The sequence below is a fragment of the Clupea harengus genome, chromosome 12 (genome assembly GCF_900700415.2).
Source record: "Clupea harengus chromosome 12, Ch_v2.0.2, whole genome shotgun sequence".
Classification (NCBI taxonomy): Eukaryota; Metazoa; Chordata; class Actinopteri; order Clupeiformes; family Clupeidae; genus Clupea; species Clupea harengus.
Window position 1 is genome coordinate 15,747,777 of NC_045163.1, and position 25,149 is coordinate 15,772,925.

The 25,149-nt window shown below is 39.4% G+C and overlaps 1 protein-coding gene across 1 annotated transcript; it reads left to right on the forward strand.

Moving 5' to 3' along the window:
• The first annotated feature begins 11,873 nt into the window (after positions 1–11,873).
• Positions 11,874–24,664, forward strand: LOC105912745 (myosin heavy chain, fast skeletal muscle-like). The gene is made up of 39 exons (XM_031578358.2): positions 11,874–12,077; positions 12,174–12,317; positions 12,415–12,571; positions 12,690–12,717; positions 12,824–12,941; positions 13,039–13,131; positions 13,221–13,284; positions 13,376–13,474; positions 13,564–13,667; positions 13,787–13,925; positions 14,318–14,436; positions 14,538–14,687; positions 14,785–14,955; positions 15,041–15,341; positions 15,443–15,513; positions 15,668–15,755; positions 15,840–15,957; positions 16,067–16,190; positions 16,293–16,429; positions 16,650–16,905; positions 17,029–17,271; positions 17,367–17,543; positions 17,624–17,769; positions 17,881–17,971; positions 18,062–18,451; positions 18,624–18,750; positions 18,836–18,954; positions 19,047–19,243; positions 19,350–19,533; positions 19,621–19,786; positions 19,924–20,048; positions 20,158–20,466; positions 23,188–23,391; positions 23,486–23,611; positions 23,699–23,869; positions 23,962–24,066; positions 24,153–24,248; positions 24,405–24,536; positions 24,644–24,664. The coding sequence occupies exons 1-39, from the start codon at positions 11,874–11,876 to the stop codon at positions 24,662–24,664; spliced, it is 5,814 nt and encodes a 1,937-aa protein (XP_031434218.1).
• The last annotated feature ends 485 nt before the right edge of the window (positions 24,665–25,149 follow it).

Here is a 25,149-nt window from a genome sequence, read left to right on the forward strand (position 1 = left end):
CAGGCACCTGTTCGGCCCAAGCCAGGTCCCAATCTAGGCACAGACACTAACCTGACACAGAGTACATTACCTGGCCATCGAAAACAAATATCTACATACACTTAGCACAACACAAGGCACACAAACATTGTACAGAGACAAGGCACACAAGAAATGCACACAGAACAAGCAATACAAAACAAGGGAACAAAACACAGCTAAAAGTGTCCACGCATCTAGACACGCACTGTTTCACCTTACTCGGGTAAACAGGGAAAGCAGTGCACCTGTTTCTCCCCCAAAGTTCTGTAGCCGTGCTTTCGTATGCCTTTCTTAGCAAAGTCTCTCTCCGCCAGTCCTCTCATCAGGCACCCTTTAAAAACACAGGCCACTTGGCTAAATTAGTCCAATCAATTGTCCTTGGACTCATCCATTGTTGTGGGGGAACACGGAAACCAACCATTACGGTGGGGGAGTCAGTGTCTTAAAGGGGCAAAGGCCCTTTTCTTGCTCCAGTGAGAAGGGAGGAAATTCACCTTCTCACATTCCTATATACAGCATAACAATGCAAGCCAACATAAAACAATTAGTCCATTTAAACTATGATCTTCAATGAAATGGCAAACATACAGGTAGTTAGCACACCAGGGATATTAGCCTTTGATCTTAAGGCAATAATCAGGATGTGAATTATAAAATGAATTAGATGTAAACTATGAAATATAGGCTTATATATAGTTTACAACATCTAAATTGTATATACAGTGTTTTGTTGTTTGACATTTGTAATAACTAGTGCTGTCAGTTAAATGCGTTATTAACGGCGTTAACGCAAACCCATTTTAACGGCGTAATTTTTTTTATCGCGAGATTTTTATTTTATTTTTTTATTAGATGAACGTTCTTTTTGGCCTCGCAAACTGTGTAGTAGGCTAACATTACGGTTTGACTGGTGAGCGCGATACGGCAAAATGGATGATAAAAAGCTTCTGAATGGAAAGTTTACTTTTAAAAGTTGTGTTGTGCAAAAGAAGCGAGCTTCACTGTTGTCTAAAAATGTCAACAGGCAGCTGGCTGAAAGCAAAGAAGTAGTAGGCTTACCTTTTATTGGTAACCTAACTGTTCGATTCATTGTTTCTGAAATAAGAGGCCTGACTGCTATGTTCCCAGCAAACTTGAAAAAAAGAAAATATTAAGCCATGGTTTAACTGCACTATAGGCAGAGTCCTTGTTTACCTGAAATGTGCACTTTATAATCTTATTTTGTACCGCCCTGTTTGGCAATGTTGGTTTTCAATAAAATAAAACATTTGCATAAAGCAAGCCAATCCACTTTTCCATGTTGATAAGGGCATTAAAATAAAAATAAAATGATGGAAAAAATAAATAAATGAAGGGACATTTAGAATAGATAAAAAATTGCGATTAATCGCGATTAATTTTGAGTTAACTATGACATAAATGCGATTAATCGCGATTAAATATTTTAATCGCTTGACAGCACTAGTAATAACCTTTTAGAGTAATTGGGCTTAAATGTTGCAGTTATAAACAAATAAGAAAGAATACAACTCACATCCACAACACACATTTAAAATAATAACTTAGATTTAAACTATTCAAAATAATTAGTAATTTAAAAAGTTAACGAAATGGTCAAAGGTAATTCATAGAAAATTGGGAAAGGAGCCTCCCATTACATGCCTTCGGTTATAGTCTCCGCGAGAGACAACTGAGGACCAAATTAAGGAATATGCTGGCACATCTGTCACAGTCATCTGTCACGAATCGTGGCAGTCATTGCCACGATTTGGCACATTGGCGGCCTCTGGTTGCCGAAAGACAATATAACGGACTTGTTATGTTGCATACACATGTTCCTTTGTTTTCTTTGTGTGCCTTCACCTGTTTCCCATTGTGTTTCCCTCACCTGTCTCTAATCATAACCCTGTTTGTTTGCCTGATTTGTTTCTCCTGTGTCTCATTAATTCCCCTTGTTTAGTTCACCTGTTTTCCATTACCGGTTTTCCCCCTTCTGATATTTAAGTTAAGTCTGTCCCTTGTCCCGTGTTGGGTCGTCAAGTTTTGTACGGTGAGAGATTCTGTCCTGTTTAGGTGTGTGCTTCCCTGTATCCGTTCTCTACCGTGCTTCCGAGTTTGATGTTTTTTTTGCCATGCCTGTTTTTGGACTCCGGAGTGGGATTCTTCTGTGTTTTTGTGTGTTTTGGATTTCTTAGTTTTTTGCCTTTTGGATCTTCTGTGCTTTACCCTTTTTGAAATTAAAACCTGAACTCTGCATCTTGTCTGCGATTGGGTCCTTTCCTGCAAATCCCTGACAGTCACCAATAGCAATTGTCTTACATTGTATGGTACACATTAAAAGGGTGTCTGCAGTGTGTCCACCTTATGTGTTTAGTTTTGTTTATCTGCAGGTGGTTCATCAACTGTGAGGTCACACAGGTTTAGTAGATATATGGTATGTTCCTGGGCCTGGGCCAACAGCACACGACTGACTAGAGCTACGATAAGAGATTGGTAGAGCACACTGATGTTCCTACTAGTTTGTTTGGCTTGTAGCTGTGTCTCTGCGCCTGTTAGCCTTGCCCTACGGCGTCACCTCTCGGCCTTCCTGACACACTAAAACCCATGTATTGCTTGGACAGACACTGTACTCAGTACTCTCTAAACCAGGGGTCTTCAACCTTTTTCAGCTCAAGGACCCCTTGGCTGAGAGAGACACTGAGCAGGGACCCCCACCCCCGCCGCCACAAATTTGGGCCTGATATTCATATAATTTATTTAGAACTAAGTGTCAGTCACACACACACGCTCCCCTACACATGTTTGAACAGAATTACAAATCATCTGTGACACACAACTCGTTTCAATTTATTCTGTTTATTGTTGACATTTTTTCTCCCTTACAGTTAGCCGTCACTCTGTATTCAATTAGGGAGGGACAAAGAATTGAGTAGCTTGAGAAGCTTAAGTATGGATGAAATATCTCATACCTATTGAGAGATCTGACGTTTGAGAATTCATCATTCATGTCTTTGGCAACAACATTCTCCCTATGAACCATGCAGTGCGTCATACATGGCTCTTGCACCGTCTGTGCACATCGCGCAACACATTTTGGCCAGGGTATATCATGTTCACGGAAAAAAATGTCGATCACTTTGAAAATCTCTAAACTTTTTTTTTACCTCCAGGCAGCTGCTTACAGAATCGAAATTCCTCTTGCATCTCATTTTGGTCGACAAATCACAAAAAAGCTAAAAGCTGAGCGTCGTTTGACACATCGGTGGATTCATCTAATTTTAGTGCAAAATAATCTGCCTTCGGGAGTTTTGCGACTAGTAGTGCCCTCACATCAGCTGCCAATTCATCAATAGGGCGGGCATTGGGATGCTTTTCAGTTTTTTTACGTACTCATCCTTCCCAAACATTGTTTTGCACATATCACTAGCTGTTGGCAATATTATACTTTCCGCAATTATGTATGGCTGTTAGGTCTGAGCGACACGTAATGCAACTTGATAAGAGGCTTTTAAAGCTAGCTCGCACACTTTGGCTGATTGTCTCATCAAGGTCTGCTGGCCCTCAAAAGATTTTAAACGGGAAATATTAAATGTTTTTTTCTTTCAAGTGAGCATGGGTTGTCTTTGAGTGTCGTTGCAGCTTTGATGGTTTCATAGTTTCGTTTGATAGCACGGAAGAGCAAACCACGCTCACTGCTAATTCTTCACCATCGGTCTCTTTATAGGTGAAGGCAAACTTCAGATAATTCTCTGAATATTTACGTGTCTTCTCCCGTTTGCACTTTTGGCTGTTCATGTTGGCATCCTCTGAAGGTAGATCATCTGAACCGCCATCAGTGGTGTCTGACGAGGAGCTTTTGTTCCGAGAAATTACAAAACGATCAATTATTTCAAATTGTATAGTTATGGCAGGTAAACGTCTTTTGGCACCAGATAGCTAAATGTAGCTAAAAGTGCATATGTTGCCATTATGATCAAATGATCGAGTGAAGACTCATGGGTAGCCTATGTATTATTTTTAAGGAATAGAAAGCAATTTTTACGTTCTGTTTATGTTTATGTAGTCTTTTGGACGTTGTACATTTTTTGAAGAGGGAAAAATGCTTCAGATGAAATCATTTGGCGGACCCCCTGCAGTACCTCCGCGGACCCCCTGGGGGTCGCGGACCCCCGGTTGAAGACCTCTGATCTACAGTGAATATTGACTGACTGACTAAATACTCCTTGAAAACAACAACGACGACAACTAGATGGCGAGCTTCCCACCGAACAACAGAAAAATACGGATACCACACCACATCCAGTCTAACTGACTGAGAACTGTTTGATAGCTTGATAGCTGAAGTTCCACGGATACGTAAGACTTTACTTGTTCTTTTTTTATTAAAAGAAGACACTGAATGAACACACTGATACTTTGAACATATTTAATTGATTGAAGATTTTAATTGTATGTATTGTAAATGGGATATCGATTTTGTTAAGCTACTGTTGAACTGCTAGCCTGTACAATTGTGTTGGGTTATGTGAATTCGATAAAGTTAAGAACTAAGGTTAAGATTTGCTTGAGAATTCAAATTAGATAAAACGTTATTAGATAATTAAATTATTTATTTATTTATTTATTAACTATTTATTAAATACTTAATATATATATATATATATATATATATATATATATATATATAATTTATATTAAAGATAACTACATTTAACTATTGTAAATAAATAAAATAGAACAAATAAGAAGCAAATAGATTATAAAATAGAGATAAATAAGATTATAATAGATTATGAAACAATTGGGTTCTATTGAATTATTTAGCTGTTTCTGATTGGACGAGAGACGTTCCATGAGTTGGAATATCCCAGGACATCCCAACTCGGACTTTTCACAGCTAATAATAAATCACTCCGCGATGAAACATTCTATAGCACGTTGATACAATTAAGCGATAACCGTTAATTCAAAGTTCTTATAATTCCAAAAGACGTTGACAATGGAACTATTTTTTTGTTGCGGAGAAACAATGGCGAAATAAACATGTTTTAATCAATAACTTCGTGTTTAAATGTTAATTGGTTGACTATAAAATTGTTTTATAAAAGCAATATAGTACTCGTGCGAGTGGGGTAGGTAAGGGATATTCCCACGGGTGTTGTTGCCTGCGCCACTCGGCCTCCGGCCTCGTGGCTACGGCCGAACACCACCCGTGGGAATATCCCTTACCTACCCCACTCGCACTCGTACTATATTGCTTAAGTAAATAGGAATTCATAAAGAGTTTGAGTTGATTTAAGGTTTTGATATTGAGATATTTTGATGCAAGTTTTTATTTTACATTTTCTAAATGTTGAGCCTTGTGTATATATATGTAAATAATTATTTGTCACTAAAATCTGAAATTGATCAAACCCTGTTTGTTGTGATTGACTGCGCACCTGAAAAGCATCTAGAATCTTCTGATGGCCCAGATCTTAGATTGTATGTAAACAAGTGTTACACATAGCTTTCCACCTGTAACTTATGTAGCTAGAGGGGAAATCTTTCTATTGTGTGCTGCCATCTACTGGACAAAAATGTATTGCTGTATGAGTTAATCAGCTCACAACAAATAGATACAATTGTCCTGCTTTATGTACCTACTGAATGGGTCGCCTTAATCATTATCCAAAAAATTGCCCCCCCCTGAGAATTTTTTCAGGAGCCGCCACTGCTCGCCTCCATATATAACACGTGTGTGTTGCAGTGAGTCGTTTGTGCAATAAAAAACTGATAGCAGTCAGCCTTGTTTGTTGTTGTTTTGTTACTGTGGCTTAACACAAAATTGCATAGTAGGGATAGTTGCAAGGGATAGTTTTGCCTCAGGCTGATGCGGGATAAATCCCAAAACTCCCACCATCTCTGGCGCATCATGGCACACCTTTGGTCTAGGACTGGATCCAGTCCATAAGCCTTTCCTGAAGACAGGAGGACAGCTGCTTGGGGCTTCTCTATTACCGACTCTCTTCAGCAATGCTGTGCCAACAGCACCAGACAGAGTTAAACCATGTGTATGTGTTTTAATAGGGTTTCAAGGCTCCTCGAATGGACTGTGACATTGAAAGTAACATTCTTAGCCTTTAGACTGTACTGCACTGGCAGTAAATATGGGATTGTTTGCAGCCCATGTCCTTGACGTTTCTACGTAAAAGCGAGTATAAAAGGGCCTTTACACTTGTTTCTTAATGTCAAGCTATTGCAACAGGCAAGTGGCATGGCTGGATAGGGACGTGTCTGCAACAAGTGTGGAGATTGATGTTGGCAACATCACAAGAAGTCATGGTGAAGTGGTAGAAGCCAGTCGAAACTATTTTGTGAATCCCATAGTGTAGTAGAAACAGCAATGCCCATGACTTGAAGCATAATATCATAGGCATAATTGTTCTCCTTTACTTTTAAATAGCTGCCTTAGCATCATCCAGAACTCTTATTTTGGGTTATGCTCATCAATTGTCATGTAGGGATCTATTGTAACACAATAGGACAGGGGTACTCAATAGGCGGACCGCGGTCCGGATCCGGACCCAGACGCAATCAAATTTGGACCGAAGCCAAAATCAACATTCTAATTGAATCATGACCCAAGCGAGTTTTTATTGGTGCGTGATTTCGCGCTATATATTTTTTTTCCTACTTGATGTGGGTTCTTTCTTCGTCCAATCCAGAGGTCCAGAGGTCCAATCAGTAGCTGTAATAACAACATCACTATGACAACTCACTCACTCAATGTTGGCCGCGAGCTCTGTGGGTCACGCAGGTTGTGTGTGTCAATGGCAACAACGCAGGCAGATCGATTTGTGAACGGTTTCTCAGCCAACGAAAATCATGGCGTGCTCTAATCCCGACAAAAAAACGAAAAGTTGATTGCAAAAATCGCGAATTTAAGAAAGAGTGGACTGACAAGTATGCATTTGTGCTGCCTGTGGGGAGCACAAAACCGATGTGTTTTATCTGCAACGAGACAGTTGCCCTTGTCAAAAGTGGTAACGTGAAACGTCCTTATGAAACATAGCATGCACACTTCGAACAACATTACCCCCAGAACTCTGAGGTAAGGTCCAGAAACCATCTGCAATCATCATACCAAGCAACATGCAGTGTAATAGTTACTGTAGATCAGCCACACAACAAGAGCGTGCATACCTCAACATACTGTTGTGAGTCTGCCTTTTCAACCATGAATATGGTCAAAAACAAATACAGGAGCACACTCACTAATGAACACTACATCAGTGCCTCTGCCTGGCCTTCACACCTTTTATGTTTAAAGCACACAAAAGGTGTCACCTTTCACACAAATAAAGCCAGACCACATCACCTTTTGTGCATAGTTTGAACGTTTTTGTTGGAGTTATGTTTTTGGATTTAGACCGTCACTGTTCCGGACCCTGGACTGAAGGGAAATTTGGCGAGTGGACCTTTTGGGTTTCTAATTGAGTACCCCTGCAATAGGAGAACACAGTTACTATTAGTGTACGTCTACTTTCTTTCTCAAGGCAATTTATAATTGCTCTCTGAATATATACAGTGGTCTTCCTCATCACATTCAGCATCACGGCCATATTGGACATACCGGTTCTCAATGCAATTAAAACGCTATTTTTACAGTTAACAAATGGTATTTAACAAATGGTAAAGCTTGTCTTCAATGACTACCAGCTGTGACACAGGGATGCTTATTTTAGGAATCTCTGGCTATTGTTGCTGGTCAAGGTTGTGTCTTTGAGAAAGACAGCTGTCCTGTGTTGCAAGAATCTCCAGGGCTGGCCAGCATTGTTAGGAGCTGTGGTTGTTGAGCATTGTTAGGAGACATTTCAGTGCTTAAATACCTCATAAAATGATATAAAAGTCAGATCTTTAAATGATATTCAGTGTTATTTGACCAAACAGACCAAAATGATCTCAAAACATCAACCTTTTAACATAAATAATACATTACAATACAATTATTACTAATACAACAAAAAGTGAGGCTTCACGAGATCTTATCAATTTGACACATCACACCTAAGTGAAAAAGACATTTCAGTGCTTAAATACCTCAAAAAATGATATAAAAGTCAGATATTTAAATAATATTCAGTGTTATTTGACCAAACAGACCAAAATGATCTCAAAACATCAACCTTTTAACATAAATAATAAATAACAATACAATTATTACTAATAAAACAAAAAGTGAGGCTTCACAAGATCTTATCAATTTGACCCATCACACCTAAGGGACTTTTCCTATCATGTTGTGAGTGTGTTGCTACTGCAGGCAAGGTCAAAATCTCCCCATAACACAGAGATGGAACAAACATGTTGATTGTCTTTACCTGAAGAAGTTTAAAACTTAAATCTTTTTAAACCCGCTATTTCAAACTTGAGTTTCCTCCTAATAGTAAACAGCAGCCGTTAGAGGTCCTTTTTAGTTATTGGTATTTTGTTCATACAAGCTTCTTTCTTCATTCTTCACTCTTGTACTTAAGTTTAAGTTTATTTGGCAGACACCTTTGTCCAAACTTACTTAAAAAACTTGACGCTGATGACCGTGACCATTGGGCTCAATTATAATACCTATGTTTGCATATGTGCATATAAGACATTCTTTTAGAATACCTAATTGCATTCTCTCATTATGCCTGCTGTCCAGCCATGGTTCTTGACAGCCATGGTCATCACATCAGAAAATGCCAAGTTGTCTGACTAGTTTGATCCTCACTAAAAGTACATATTTTGGTCCCCTCCTTTAAGTCTCTTCAGCATCACATTTGTACAACAAGTTTGCTAATTGAACAGTATTTGCAAGTATATCCACACGTCACCATTGTGACATTAAGGCAAAGAATGCCAATGCTGACATATATGATTGCAACAGCCTACAGCGTGGGTGATGATAGGTTGCAAAAGTGGTGAAATTACTACACTAGGGAAATGCAACACAGCAGTATGGTCTTCAACATAAATGAGGTATCACACACTGAAATAAATATGAGAATGATTTATTGATATGTTTCAGCTATGGAGTTGGAAGCGGGCTGAGCATACTTGAAAAGTCACCAGAAGAAACACCCCTAACAGATTCACATGCTTCCTCTAGAAAAGGTCACAAAACTCAGGAAGCATACTAAAGGGAATATTGTTTTTTTGTAACACCTGTAACATAAAACATGTTACTGCTTTTATGTTACAGTTGGTAATCATAAAACAGAAACTTTGCAATTTGCAGCAAGCATTAAGTCGTTCTATGCAGAGGCTAACTTAAGTAATGTTTAATATAGTGCTGTCAAACGATTAAAATATTTAATCGCGATTAATCGCATTTATGTCATAGTTAACTCAAAATTAATCGCGATTAATCGCAAATTTTTATCTATTCTAAATGTCCCTTCATTTATTTATTTTTTCCATCATTTTATTTTTATTTTAATGCCCTTATCAACATGGAAAAGTGAATTGGCTTGCTTTATGCAAATGTTTTATTTTATTGAAAACCAACATTGCCAAATAGGGCAGTACAAAATAAAATTTCAGGTAAACAAGGACTCAGCCTATAGTGCAGTTAAACCATGGCTTAATATTGTATTTTTTTTTCAAGTTTGCTGGGAACATAGCAGTCAGGCCTCTTATTTCAGAAACAATGAACCGTAACAGTTAGGTTACCAATAAAAGGTAAGCCTACTACTTCTTTGCTTTCAGCCAGCTGCCTGTTGACATTTTCAGACAACAGTGAAGCTTGCTTCTTTTGCACAACACAACTTTTAAAAGTAAACTTTCCATTCAGAAGCTTTTTATCATCCATTTCGCCGTATGTCGCTCACCATTCACTCTCAAATCGTAACGTTAGCCTACTACACAGTTTGCGAGGCCAAAAAGAACGTTAATCTAAAAAAAAATAATGAAATCTCTTGCGTTAATCTCGCGATAAAATAATTAACGGCGTTAAAATGGGTTTGCGTTAACGCCGTTAATAACGCGTTAAACTGACAGCACTAGTTTAATATTGACTGCAAAAATACTATCTGTTTATACTAGTCTGTTTATGGACAAAATACATCAGTTGATGGAGATAATTTCCAAACACTGTTAATGACTTAATAATATATTAATCAAGTGCCTTGTATTAATAATTACTTTTTATGAATCATGTGCTTATGTAAGCAGGAACATGGCTTTTCTGTGTTCCTGTGTGTGTGTAACTTTGATTATTAGGTACTGGCGCCACTTAGTCTCTATATGTTTAAGATCTACATGCGTAAGTGAAGGAACATCTTGTCTATGTTTGGTTGAGCTCAGAGGTGATAAGAAGGGTCAAACTGTGATTGTTCAACCCTGCGTAAAACTGTCATCCTTGCATCTCAGCAGTTGGGATGACACAAAGGGACTTTAGGTCGAGCGTGGCTATTCTTGCTGACGTTAGGAAGATTTATGGTGTCAGAGTTAGATACAGAATTAGATAAATTAGATAAATCCTAAGTATATAAACCCTGTGCGATGTGAATGAAATTGCTTCACTTTCATCCCTGTGCTGTGAGTGAGCCCGATTGCAATTGTTATTGAATAAATATACTGATTTACAACTCTGGAGTCCTGAGATAACTTGAGTGTGAATTTTCACCTATCAGTTGTTCATTCTCATGGTTCTCTTTTGTGCTTTAAAAACAGTGACATATAATAGATGTCCAGATGTTAGATGATGCTTCATGGTGTTTACACTTACGTTAAAATATTAAATATAATATAGATCAACCAGCTTGGAATCACATTAAACATTAATTCTTGTCTCTTCTGATTTAGTAAAATATAGTAGTAAACCAACAATCTTGGGACAACAAGCTGGAGGTATTGGTTAAATATATCAAACCACATCTATCAATCACGTTTTGCCTAATAAGGGCCCTGCTGAAAATAGTCAGAAAATAGCCGATATAAGGAGCTGCAGGGGAGCAGTGAAGGCAGCAGAAGACCAGGGGGTTCCAGTGTGCAGTAAGTCACTTGCTTCTCTAGTCACTGGTCAGGAAAAGGCTCAAGCAGTAGTTGGATGGCAAACACTGACTTTCAACTCTAGGATAACAGTTTACTTGTAATAAGACTTGTAAAGTCATTTTTACTATATATCACATTTACTCATACCTCATGTTTAACTTTCTAACTTTGACTTTTATTTTAGAAGCTTCAACAACATCGAGAAATTCATCCGGTTTGGGGAACAGAAAAGGTAAGTGTGTTTTGAACTAGTCATAGTGATAAAGAGAGACAGATGACATATTCTCATCAAATCAAAGTATACCAGTATAAGAGCGAATAAGAACACACTGATTTACTCAGCATATAGATGAATATAAATTTGAATTTAGGAACAGATAACTGAACTTGTGACATAGTGTCATTTCCATACAGGGACCTCATATAGGACACCTGAAATGTGTGAAGTGTTGATTCATGAAGGTCCACGCGCAGCCTGTGGATCATTCATTTCATTGGAAAAAGATGCTAAGTGGCAGTATACATTCATTATGAATGATTTCCTTCAATCGGAATGGAAATAAAAATAAAAATGGCATAGTCTAAGAATAGCAGATAAGACAAAAGATGGTTCAGATTGCTATGTTTGTCCTTGTTACATGTTTCTTAGTGTTTGTCTACTGACTGGATTGTCATTGTTAATTGTTGCCCTTTATTGCTTCTGATCTATGCAGTAACCGGCAACCATGGGGGACGCAGAGATGGCCGTTTATAATAATTACTCCTTGCCTTTTTTGTACACTATTCTTTTTATAAATGCATTTTTATAATCCCTTTCATTCATACAGTAACCTGCAACCATGGGGGACGCAGAAATGGCCTCTTATGGCAAGGCTGCCATTTACCTCCGTAAGCCTGAGAAGGAGAGGCTTGAGGCCCAAACCATGCCATTTGATGCAAAGACTGCTTGCTTTGTAGCTGACAAGGTGGAGTTGTACCTGAAGGGTACCGTGAAGAGCAGAGATGGTGGCAAAGTCGTTGTTGAAGTTCTTGACACCAAGGAGGTAGAGTACATTTAGCCAAGCTAAAACAATATAAAGAGGATTGTTATATGAAATGTTGTTGCATAATAAGAAGTTGTATTTATATATTTACTTCAGGAAAAAACAGTTAAGGAGGATGAGGTCTACCCCATGAATCCTCCCAAGTTCGACAAAATTGAGGACATGGCCATGATGACCCACCTCAATGAAGCCTCTGTCCTGTATAATCTCAAAGAGCGTTACGCCGCATGGATGATTTATGTACGATTTTAGCTTTTTCTGAAAATAAAAAGAAAGAAAAACCTCATCACCTAATTCACAACATAATTGGACTAATGTACTTTATTCCCTGTTTCAGACGTACTCTGGACTTTTCTGTGCCACTGTGAACCCCTACAAGTGGCTCCCTGTGTATGACCAAGAAGTGGTGGAGGCCTACAGAGGCAAGAAGCGTATTGAGGCCCCACCACACATTTTCTCTGTCTCTGACAATGCTTATCAGTTCATGCTCCAAGGTAAGCTTTCATTTTAAAAGCTACTGAATAATATGATTGAATTACATATTTGTTCATGAACTAATTTGATAAAAAATGTAAGTGATTAATTTATCTAAAACTCCATTTTATCCCACAGACAGGGAGAACCAGTCTGTCCTGATTACGTAAGTGTCAATGCATGACCTAAAACTTTACATTATCTTCTACATAACCCTGTGGCACTCTTTTAATTGTGGTCTGAAAAATTGCAATATCTTCTGTTTGATCTAGCGGAGAATCTGGTGCTGGCAAGACTGTGAACACCAAACGTGTCATCCAGTACTTTGCAACAATTGCAGTCAGTGGTGGTGGTGACAAGAAAAAGGAGGCAGTGCCTGGGAAGATGCAGGTCAGACCCCTTACACATTTATGTGCTAATTATCATAAAGCAACACAAACATTCTCTTCATAACAACATATTCCTTGAATGTTTCTTCCACTTGCAGGGCTCTCTTGAAGACCAGATTATTGCTGCCAACCCACTGCTGGAGGCTTATGGTAATGCCAAGACTGTGAGGAATGACAACTCCTCCCGTTTCGTAAGTTCATTTGTCATTTAAACTCCGGCCTCAGTTCTGTAGTTATTCATTAGAATACATTTCTTACGATATAATTTTATCTTAAACAGGGTAAATTCATCAGAATTCATTTTGGCACATCTGGAAAACTGGCTAGTGCTGATATTGAGACTTGTAAGTATAATTATCCTGTGTTTGTAAAAATGTTTCATTATTGCTGCCTTAATTTTGTCAAATTTAAATATATTCTTCCCCACCTAAATAGACCTGCTGGAGAAGTCGAGAGTGACATTCCAGCTTCCTGATGAGAGAGGCTACCACATCTTCTTCCAGATGATGACCAACCACAAGCCTGAGATTATTGGTAGGGTTATTATTTTCAACCAATTATTAATAAACATTACATGTAATTATGAATTTGCAACAACAAATTATTGTTTTCTCCCTCTACAGAAATGTGCCTCATCACAAACAACCCCTATGACTTTCCCATGTGCAGTCAGGGTCAGATCGCTGTGGCCAGCATTAATGACAACGAAGAGTTGGACGCCACAGATGTGAGATATCCATGAGTTTTTCTTGAATTTCAATGAATACAATGAGAATGACATTCTTAAAAACACTAATGATTAAAAATAATGATGAGCTTAATTTGCATTTATGCATGTAATTGCAGGATGCCATTGACATCCTGGGTTTCACTGGAGAGGAGAAAGTCACCATTTACAAGCTAACTGGTGCTGTGCTCCATCATGGCAACATGACATTCAAGCAGAAGCAGCGTGAGGAGCAGGCTGAGCCTGATGGCACTGAGGGTAGGTTTCACGATTCTCGGTTCCAATGAAGACAAACATGTCAAACTGATACTTCAACCTCAACATTTACATTCACATGTAAGCATTTACACTAGACTATATTAATATTGTTTCAACCCAGATCATAAGCTACAACATTAATGAGACAAGATAAGAGAGTTATTTCAAATATCTATGTTTATTTAAAGAAATGAATAAATGACATGCTAGTCTAAAATGAAGACTTAATGCAGGTTAGCTTCAAGAGCAATTAGCTACCATGTATTTTCTCAGTTGATTTATTTATGTTCAGCTCCCACTTTATGTTATACTCCATTATTAACTTAAATTAAAACTCAGAGAGCACCAAGTTGATATAAATAACAAAGAATTAAATGCTTTGTCATTTATAGATGCTGACAAAGTCGGTTACCTCCTGGGCCTGAACTCTGCTGATATGCTGAAGGCTCTGTGCTACCCAAGGGTTAAAGTAGGAAATGAGTTTGTCACCAAGGGTCAAACTGTGCAACAGGTACTGTGTTACTCATAAGTAAGATATTATTTCCTGATATTATTATTAGTACATATTGACTGAATCGGGGATACTTAACACATTTGTATATATTGTTTTAGGTCAAAAACTCAGTGAATGCCTTGTCCAAGTCTATCTATGAGAGGATGTTCTTGTGGATGGTCGTCCGTATCAACCAGATGTTGGAAACCAAGCAGCCAAGGCAGTTCTACATTGGTGTGCTGGATATCGCTGGCTTTGAGATTTTCGATGTGAGGACAACATTTAAAATTTTTGGCCAATATTATGCATTTTTTTGTCACTGAAGTTATCTGGTCTCAAATAATGTATAATATCTCTCCAACACAGTACAACAGCATGGAACAGCTGTGTATTAACTTCACCAATGAGAAACTGCAACAGTTCTTCAATCACCACATGTTCGTTCTGGAGCAAGAGGAGTACAAGAAAGAGGGCATTATCTGGGAGTTCATTGACTTTGGCATGGACTTGGCTGCTTGCATTGAACTTATTGAGAAAGTAACTATCACTTAGGTATTTAACTAAAATAAAAGTTTTACATTATATCCATTTTTAAAACTAAGCCAATTATTTTCTTCAACAGCCCATGGGCATCTTTGCCATCCTTGAAGAGGAGTGCATGTTTCCCAAAGCTTCTGACACCACTTTCAAGAACAAGCTGTATGACCAGCATCTTGGCAAGAGCAATGCCTTCCAGAAGCCCAAGCCTGCCAAAGGCAAAGCTGAGGCTCACTTCTCCCTGGTGCACTATGCCGGCACTGTGGACTACAATGTTACTGGTTGGCTGGAGAAGAACAAGGATCCACTGAACGACTCTGTTGTGCAGCTGTACCAAAAGTCAGCAGTCAAACTGCTGCCTGCCCTGTACCCAGCTGATGTTGAGGGTAACAAAAAACGATATGAAATTGAAAAGCAAATACAGAAATATCCATTGTATTAGTTTCAACATGTGTAATTACTGAATTCATCATTTGTATGTCAACAGAGAGTGGTGGTGGTAAGAAGGGTGGTAAGAAGAAGGGTGGCTCCATGCAGACTGTTTCCTCACAGTTCAGGGTATGCACTTTAATATCAAGAAGAAAATGATCAATCAATCAATCAGTCAATAAATCAATTAATCAATAATTGTATCTGAACCAGTAATAAACAAAACAACAATCATCCTAAAGAAAGGCGGGGGCATTAATTGACTACATTCTTATTTTAACAGGAGAACTTGGGCAAACTGATGACCAACCTGAGGAGCACCCATCCTCACTTTGTGCGTTGCCTAATTCCAAATGAAATCAAGAAACCAGGTAAAAGCCTTTTGGTGGTGAAGGAATGTCCTTCATTCCACGTCTTGTATTTCCTTGAAAATTGACTGATTTGTATTTTGACAGGTCTTATGCAGAACTTCCTGGTCATCCACCAGCTCAGGTGTAATGGTGTACTGGAGGGTATCAGAATCTGTAGAAAGGGTTTCCCAAGCAGAATCCAATATGCTGACTTCAAGCAGAGGTGAACAAAGACAGCAATAAGTTATAAAACACACTTCATATATATATACAGTATATATATATATATATTATATGGGGACAATAATGTATTTTTTTATTATTAACTACAGATACAAAGTGCTGAATGCCAGTGTTATCCCTGAGGGTCAGTTTATCGATAACAAGAAGGCTGCTGAGAAGCTCTTGGGATCCATTGATGTTGATCACACCCAGTATAAGTTTGGACACACTAAGGTAGAGAGGTTTCTTGCTCATCTATAATCTGTTGGTCACAAGTACAGTCAGGAGCGTGGCTTTTTCTGTGTCCAGAGACACATATTTTCCTTTATCTTTCAGGTGTTCTTCAAAGCTGGTCTACTGGGTACACTTGAGGAGATGCGTGATGAAAAACTGCTTGCCCTGGTCACAATGACCCAGGCTCTCTTTCGTGCATACCTGATGAGGAAGGAGTTTGTCAAGATGATGGAAAGAAGGTAATATTTTTTTTCACAAGGATTAGGACATTTTACATGTTGCTATAGTATGAGTAGTATGAATTCAATTAATCAATTCAATTAAACTCCCTACTAAATAAAAAATGCATTTGCGTGTTTTAAATTATTTTTATTTGTCTCAAATATGGCAGAGAAGATTATAACACTGTCTACACAGTAAACAGAAGTATTGATTTCACAACCACTGCTTCTTTTGTAGAGATGCAATCTTCACCATCCAGTACAATATCCGCTCATTCATGAATGTCAAACACTGGCCATGGATGAAGGTTTACTACAAGATCAAGCCTCTGCTTAAGAGTGCTGAATCTGAGAAGGAGCTGGTTAGCCTGAAGGAGGACCATGCAAAACTCAAAGACAGATTTGCAAAGGTTGAAGCCAGGAAGAAGGAGCTTGAGGAGAAGATGGTGTCTATTGTGCAAGAGAGGAATGACCTGCAGCTGCAAGTATCATCTGTAAGTGTATAACTGTACAACGGGTAACAATTCTTCACATCATTGCAATATTCACTAACTTGTCTGAGAATTATGTTTTCAATACAAATCAGATTTCATCCTTTCATCCTATATTTACTTTAGGGATCTGAGACTCTCAACGATGCTGAGGAGAGGTGTGAAGGTCTGATCAAGAGTAAGATCCAGCTTGAGGCCAAACTCAAGGAGACAACCGAAAGACTGGAAGATGAAGAGGAAATCAATGCTGAGATGACTGCCAAGAAGAGGAAACTGGAGGATGAGTGCTCTGAGCTCAAGAAGGACATTGATGATCTGGAGCTGACCTTGGCCAAAGTGGAGAAAGAGAAACATGCCACTGAGAACAAGGTTGGGATTTATGAAGGGCCGAACATCAATGTAGTCTATTGAAATGAAGGCGTCTGAGATACACTGAACACTAACATAAAACTTTCTATGTGCAGGTCAAGAACCTGACAGAGGAGATGGCCTCTCAGGATGAGTCCATTGGTAAGTTGACAAAGGAGAAGAAAGCCCTCCAAGAGGCCCACCAGCAGACTCTTGATGATCTCCAGGCAGAGGAAGACAAAGTCAACACTCTGACCAAGGCCAAGACTAAGCTTGAACAGCAAGTGGATGATGTGAGTTAAGGGCCTGTCTGTGTAAAGAAAAGCACATATATCACTGTGCTACTTAATTACTTTATGCTTTGTATCTGCAGCTTGAGGGTTCCCTGGAGCAAGAAAAGAAGCTCCGCATGGACCTTGAGAGAGCCAAGAGAAAGCTTGAGGGTGACCTGAAACTGTCCCAGGAGAATGTCATGGATCTTGAGAATGACAAGCAGCAGTCTGATGAGAAGCTGAAGAAGTAATTTAGAATTATATTAGCAACTAATGATTCATGCAAACATGTACTCCTTTTTTAGTCCTTTTGTGTATAAGCAGCCGTTAACAACTATTTTAATTTACAATTAAACAGGAAGGACTTTGAAACAAGCCAGCTCCTTAGCAAGATTGAGGATGAACAATCATTGGGTGCTCAGCTCCAAAAAAAGATTAAGGAGCTTCAGGTTTGTTTCACATCTTCAGTACCGAATAGTGTTTACTATCATCTGCCTGGTCTTTCTTAGTATCACTTACTTCTTTTTAACAACCAATAGGCCCGCATTGAAGAATTGGAAGAAGAGATTGAGGCTGAGCGTGCAGCTCGTGCTAAGGTTGAGAAGCAGAGAGCTGATCTCTCCAGGGAACTTGAGGAGATCAGTGAGAGGCTTGAGGAGGCTGGTGGTGCCACTGCTGCTCAAATTGAGATGAACAAGAAGCGTGAGGCTGAGTTCCAGAAGCTGCGTCGTGACCTTGAAGAGTCCACTCTGCAGCATGAAGCCACTGCTGCAGCTCTCCGTAAGAAGCAGGCTGATAGCGTGGCCGAGCTTGGAGAGCAGATCGACAACCTCCAGCGTGTCAAGCAGAAGCTTGAGAAGGAGAAGAGTGAATACAAGATGGAGATTGATGATCTCTCCAGCAATATGGAGGCAGTCGCTAAAGCTAAGGTTTGTGCCATGTATACCTCAATGTTCTATAGCTAACTCTAACTACAAACAATATCATACTGCAAACAATGATACAAAAGGTACATATTCAGTGCTGTCAAGTAAAATGGTAATAATTGCCACAAACATTTCTGACTTTTGTGTTGCTTATTAATTTTACTTTTACAAACAGGGAAATCTTGAGAAGATGTGCCGCACCCTTGAGGACCAACTTAGTGAGGTCAAGGCCAAGAGTGATGAGGGTGCTCGCCAGCTCAATGACCTCAGTGCTCAAAGAGCAAGATTTCAGACTGAGAATGGTAAAAATAGAGGGCATGTTTCTCTAGTTTCTCTATTGTTTTAATCTGTTTATCGCCCAGACATGAAACTTACATTTTTCATCAGGTGAGCTTGGCCGTCAGGTGGAGGAGAAAGATTCCCTGGTCTCTCAGCTGACCAGAAGCAAACAGGCATACACTCAGCAAATTGAGGAACTCAAAAGGCTGAATGAAGAAGAGGTCAAGGTAAAGAATATTACATAAGTAACCGACTACTACTTTAGATTACTGGCATCTTGTGCATCCATTTAAGACTATAAATACTCATTCACAAACAGGCCAAGAATGCCCTGGCCCACGCTGTTCAGTCTGCACGCCACGACTGCGACCTTCTGAGGGAGCAGTTTGAGGAAGAGCAAGAGGCAAAGACTGAGCTGCAGCGTGGCATGTCCAAGGCCAACAGCGAGGTTGCTCAGTGGAGGACCAAGTATGAAACTGATGCCATTCAGCGCACTGAAGAGCTTGAGGAGTCCAAGTATGTACCAAACAGGCAAAGAAACACATAGAATGTGGATGTGGATTGTTATGTTGTCTACTAAAACCTGTCCACGTCCTCTAACTTAAATCGATTGCATTATCAGGAAAAAGCTTGCCCAGCGTCTACAGGAGGCTGAGGAGCAAATTGAGGCTATCAACTCCAAGTGTGCTTCTCTGGAGAAGACAAAGCAGAGACTCCAGGGTGAGGTTGAGGACCTCATGGTTGATGTGGAGAGAGCCAATGGTCTGGCTGCCAACCTTGACAAGAAGCAGAGAAACTTTGACAAGGTAATATCTCTTATACATTATTGAGATGGGGAAATTGAGGAAAAGTTGTATGCAAATCTTTTGTAAGACACAGAATGTTTCTCAAAGGTCCTGGCAGAGTGGAAGCAGAAGTATGAAGAGGGTCAGGCAGAGCTGGAGGGTGCCCAGAAAGAGGCTCGATCTCTCAGCACTGAGCTGTTCAAGATAAAGAACTCCTATGAAGAGGCCCTTGACCAACTAGAGACTCTGAAGAGGGAGAACAAGAACCTCCAACGTGAGTGAAGATGAACAAAAAGACTAATAGCTTCTACCTATATTCAGGATTATAAAATTAAAAATAAAATAAAATAATATTTTAACTGTCCTGCAGCGTAGATGAATATTTATAGTATTTTAACTTTACTTCCACAGAGGAGATCTCTGACCTGACTGAGCAGCTGGGTGAGACTGGAAAGAGCATTCATGAGCTGGAGAAGGCCAAGAAAGCTGTTGAGTCTGAGAAGGCAGAGATCCAGACGGCCCTCGAAGAGGCTGAGGTAAACCAAATCCAAAAGGATAGAGGCGTTTTATACCCCATAAGTAACTCCTCAGAAATCAAGTAATTGATCATAAGGTTAAATCCTGTTTATTTTGTCATATTAATAGGGAACTCTTGAGCATGAGGAGTCTAAGATTCTTCGTGTCCAGCTTGAGCTGAACCAGGTCAAGGGTGAGATTGACAGGAAGCTTGCAGAGAAGGATGAGGAGATGGAGCAGATTAAGAGGAACAGCCAGAGGGTGACTGACTCCATGCAGAGCACTCTGGACTCTGAGGTCAGGAGCAGGAATGATGCCCTGAGAATCAAGAAGAAGATGGAAGGAGACCTCAATGAGATGGAGGTTCAGCTGGCCCACGCTAACCGCCAGGCTGCTGAGTCTCAGAAACAACTGAAAAATGTGCAGGTTCAATTCAAGGTCAGTAATGCTGATACTAGTATGGATTAGTAGGATCCTTTGTGGTCTAAAGCAGCTTCCACACTGCCCCGACAAACGCCAACATTCTCCAACTAACGCCAACATTCTAAAGTTGGCAGTTGTTGGCAGTAGTTGGTACCTGTCTTTAGAATGTTCAGTAAACCAACTGCCAGCTCCACACTGCTCAGACTTTTTCCAACTAGCTACTTATTTTTTCAATTGTGTGTTAAATTATTTTAAGATGGATGAGGTTGATACCTAGATTAACGTTTGCTTGTCAAAACATATTTGGAAAACAAGTAATTTGATTAGGGTGCCTAAATATTTGCACAGCCTATTTTTCACATTTGATTTCATTTCACACAACTAAACACTGCTACACTCAGTGGTTAAATTGGCTTTTGTGAGGAGGGGGAGCCCTTGTGTGCGGTCAATGGTCATCTTTCAAAAGCATCTTTATTTATATCACTCTTACTTACATTATGAATGAATGCATTATTACACTAAAGGGGCTCTTTTTCCACTTCTAATGTGTAGGGGTTGAATAGTTTTTCAAACAGACAGGCTACAATTCAATTTATTATCTTTTTAATATCATCAAACAACATTAAGAAACCTATTTATTATTAACACATAACAAAGCTGCATGAAGAATATCAAATGTATGTTCATGAGTACATTAGTGCAGCTATCATTAAAACAGACATTGATATGTATACAGTATATCATCACTTGTTTCAGGATCATTGGAATCTATTACAGTTTTTCAAAATTACTTTGCACCAACAACCTTAAGTTAGCCTATGTGAACTTAAATATTGTGTGTAATTCAGAGCTGAAACCACAACATAGGGACACATGTCCTTATATTATATTATCCTAGTATTTTAGCTAAACTGGTATTGTCAAAAATATATTTTTAAGCAAGTATTGGAAAACTAATAGTTGAGTTTGATTATTTCAGTTAGGCCTATATTGCAAAGATCATAGGAATCTAGGTAACACTGAAGACCCCTTTGTTACTCAATGAACTATGAAATAGGCTAACTAATTGTGTAACTTAATTGGAGACTGTAAACAGAGGCAATATTTTATTTATTTGTCAAAATTGGGATTATTGGCCTGATTATACAGTATGTGAGAAGATCATTACGTGAAGATCCCCATCAACATGTAAACTGGATAATTTGATGATACTCTGAAGACAGCATAGCGTCAAGAGAACACGTAGGCTACAGGATTTGACATTTGCTAGCGGCTAGCTAGCCAGTGGTTTGTATGGTGTTGCTTGCTTTTTAGTGCGGGCGTCATTGGCCATCATATGCGTTTGGCTGTGCCCTTGTTCACCTATGGATATTTGCTCCTTGATGCGAGTTCAACTGCACTTTGTCGCAAAGTTGTGCCATGTTTTTTCTTTGGGTTAGGATAGCTTGGCTAGTTGGCTATTAGGTTATGTTCTGAATGAAGGCTAAGCTGCTTGGCTGCGTCCTTTAAGTTAGGTTCGTTTATTTGTTGTTTCAGGCTGAAATGTCAGTGTGAATACCAAAAACAGATCATAGAACACTAACCTTCTTCTCACATTCTAGCGGTGGCGCTTTGATGGACAACTTATTAACAACAACAATTATCCTTTAGAAAAACGTCTTAACAATCACCAAAGATTATAGGTGTCGATTTTTGACGTTCACTGACGTGCACTTCACGAGAGAATCAGTAGAATGCCTCTCATAATTCCATGTATCATTGATGGGCTACAGTGTCTTTGAGTAGTCTTGTGAGTTATATAATATCATATTGCAATGCGTTTGGTCAGGAGATGAACAAATATTAAAAGTAGTATATGATTATTTTACACTGAGGGAGACGGGTCTGAGCTCCGGCGGGGTTTGTTGTGGATCTAAGGAGTCGGAGCGCTCCGGCCCAATTTAACCTCTGGCTACACTAAATATCTTTGTCTGGAAAACACCCCAGTACTCAGTGTTAACTAGAAAATGAACAATATACCACTGTGATCTTTTTTTGGTGAAGACAGAGTAAATTATCATGCAGCCTCAGAGGGGTGTCAAAACTTTTTCATACAACAGCATAAAAGCAGGCGGCGTGCATATTAATATTTCGAAAACCAACGCGGTAAGTGGAACGAAGTGGGAGTGGCCGATAGCTAACATAAGTGCAAACGTACTCCTGTAAAGTGTCAACATTAATTTTAATATTTAGAAACACGTTTTCTTGCAGTGTTAAACGAGTCGTAGAAGTTGAAATACCGGTAGACATATATGTCTCGAAAATCGTTCGTTTGGGGAAGCTAATACATAACGTTAATCTATAAATAGACTAGGACAAACTGGCTGATAACCATCATAACTTCGACATCCAAGAGAGCTCGAGGATGTAATGCACGCAAGTTGAGCCTAGTTGTCAAGGTAATGAGCTGTCAGAATGTTGGAGTTCGTTGGAAATGGCTCTACATTGGTCAGACATTCTCCAACTTTACCCGATCCGACTAAACATGTTGAACTCTTCCGACAATACCCGACTAACGCCAACATTCTCCAACTAACACCAACTGCCGGCCCACACTGACCCGACTGTTGGAGAATGTTGGCGTTAGTTGGAGAATGTTGGCGTTTGTCGGGGCAGTGTGGAAGCTGCTTAAGGTAACCTGCATTACTATTCTGTTGGATGTACAATAAGTATCTCTTTTCATGTTTTTTCTGTTAGGATGCCCAGCTGCACCTTGATGATGCTGTCAGAGGACAGGAAGACATGAGGGAGCAGGCTGCTATAGTGGAGCGCAGGAACGGCCTGATGATGGCAGAGATTGAGGAGCTGAGAGCTGCCCTGGAGCAGACAGAGAGAAGCCGCAAAGTGGCTGAGCAAGAGCTGATTGATGCCAGTGAGCGTGTTGGCCTCCTGCACTCTCAGGTAGAGAATAAAAAACGTAAAATGCGTAAGATACGTTAAACAAACAGTTTCAGCGTTAAAAATATAACCGAGGTTGTTTCTTTCTCCACACTAGAACACAAGTCTGCTAAACACCAAGAAGAAGCTTGAGGCTGACTTTGTTCAGGTCCAAGGTGAAGTTGATGACATTGTCCAGGAGGCAAGAAATGCTGAGGAGAAGGCCAAGAAAGCCATCACTGATGTAAGTAGTGTCTTCTTTTGAAATTGGGTATATTCAGAAGTAAATATGTAGTTTGTGTTTGAAACTCATTATTTTACCATTATTTAGGCTGCCATGATGGCAGAGGAGCTGAAGAAGGAGCAGGACACCAGTGGTCATCTGGAGAGGATGAAGAAGAACCTGGAAGTCACTGTCAAGGATCTGCAGCACCGCCTGGATGAGGCTGAGAACCTCGCTATGAAGGGTGGCAAGAAACAACTCCAGAAACTGGAGTCTAGGGTAGGCAACAAAATATGCAAGTGAACAAACTTCCCAAAAATCATACACTGTTAGAGAATGTTGTCATACATGTAAATATTCTCCATGTTAAGGTTCGTGAAGTGGAAAATGAACTTGAGGCTGAACAGAGACGTGTTGTTGATGCTGTCAAGGGAGTCCGCAAGTATGAAAGGAGAGTCAAGGAGCTCACCTTCCAGGTACAAAAATCTCTTTTCACTCTTTTTTGACTGTCAAACTCTTAAGAGGACAAAACAAGGTTTGATACACTTTATTTTCTCTTTAGACTGAAGAGGACAAGAAGAATGTTACCAGACTTCAGGATCTGGTTGACAAACTGCAGCTGAAGGTCAAGGCCTACAAGAGGCAGGCTGAGGAAGCTGTGAGTATTTTATTTATTTTCTTAATCTCATATATGCTGGAAAATCTCACTTGGCCTTTTTATTACAAGATTAACATGTTTGGTTTGATTTGAAACAGAATTTATATTCAATATATATTATATTGTATATTCAATGAACACATTTACTTAACATAGGAGGAACAAGCCAACACCCACCTGTCCAAGTGCAGGAAGGTTCAGCATGAGCTGCAGGAGTCTGAGGAGCGTGCCGACATTGCTGAGTCCCAGGTCAACAAGTTAAGGGCCAAGAGCCGCGATGGCGGAAAGGTAAAACATATATTTCACATTTTAGTTTTTTAATTTGTGAAGTTGTGTATAATTTCTTGGCTTTACATGTAATGAAATGGATGTATTTTCTGTGTTCTCTCTCCAAGGGCAAAGAGGCTGCAGAGTAAACCCTTTGAACACAAATCACTTTCATTTGGATTACTAACCAGATTACTGGGACCATTCTGTAACTATCTACACAATGTAATAAATGTTTGGAATCTGAATATTGTTGTTTTTGTTGTTATTTTTTTATGGTTGGATTGTAAGACAGATTCAGGGTTTCACCAGATTGGCAATTTGTCCTTGCCGGAGTTTACCAGAAACTCTCAGAAAAGTGTATTTTAAAGAAATTATAGAGGCCAGTTTACTGTGTCTGTTGAATCTGCAGAAACCGTATTACAGAAAATACTTTAAAAAGTTAGAAATAGAGAATGCAGAGAGTTTAGCTAGACTATTAAGCAATAAGCCCCAAGAGGCCGTGTTTTGCGCTGATTTTAGAACAGGTAAGGGGAGTTGTTAGGCACGACGCGAAGCGGAGAAAGAAAATAGTTTAATAACAAACCGTCATTCTTCCGCCACTACAAAGTATAGTTCCTAAATAAATCGTTGC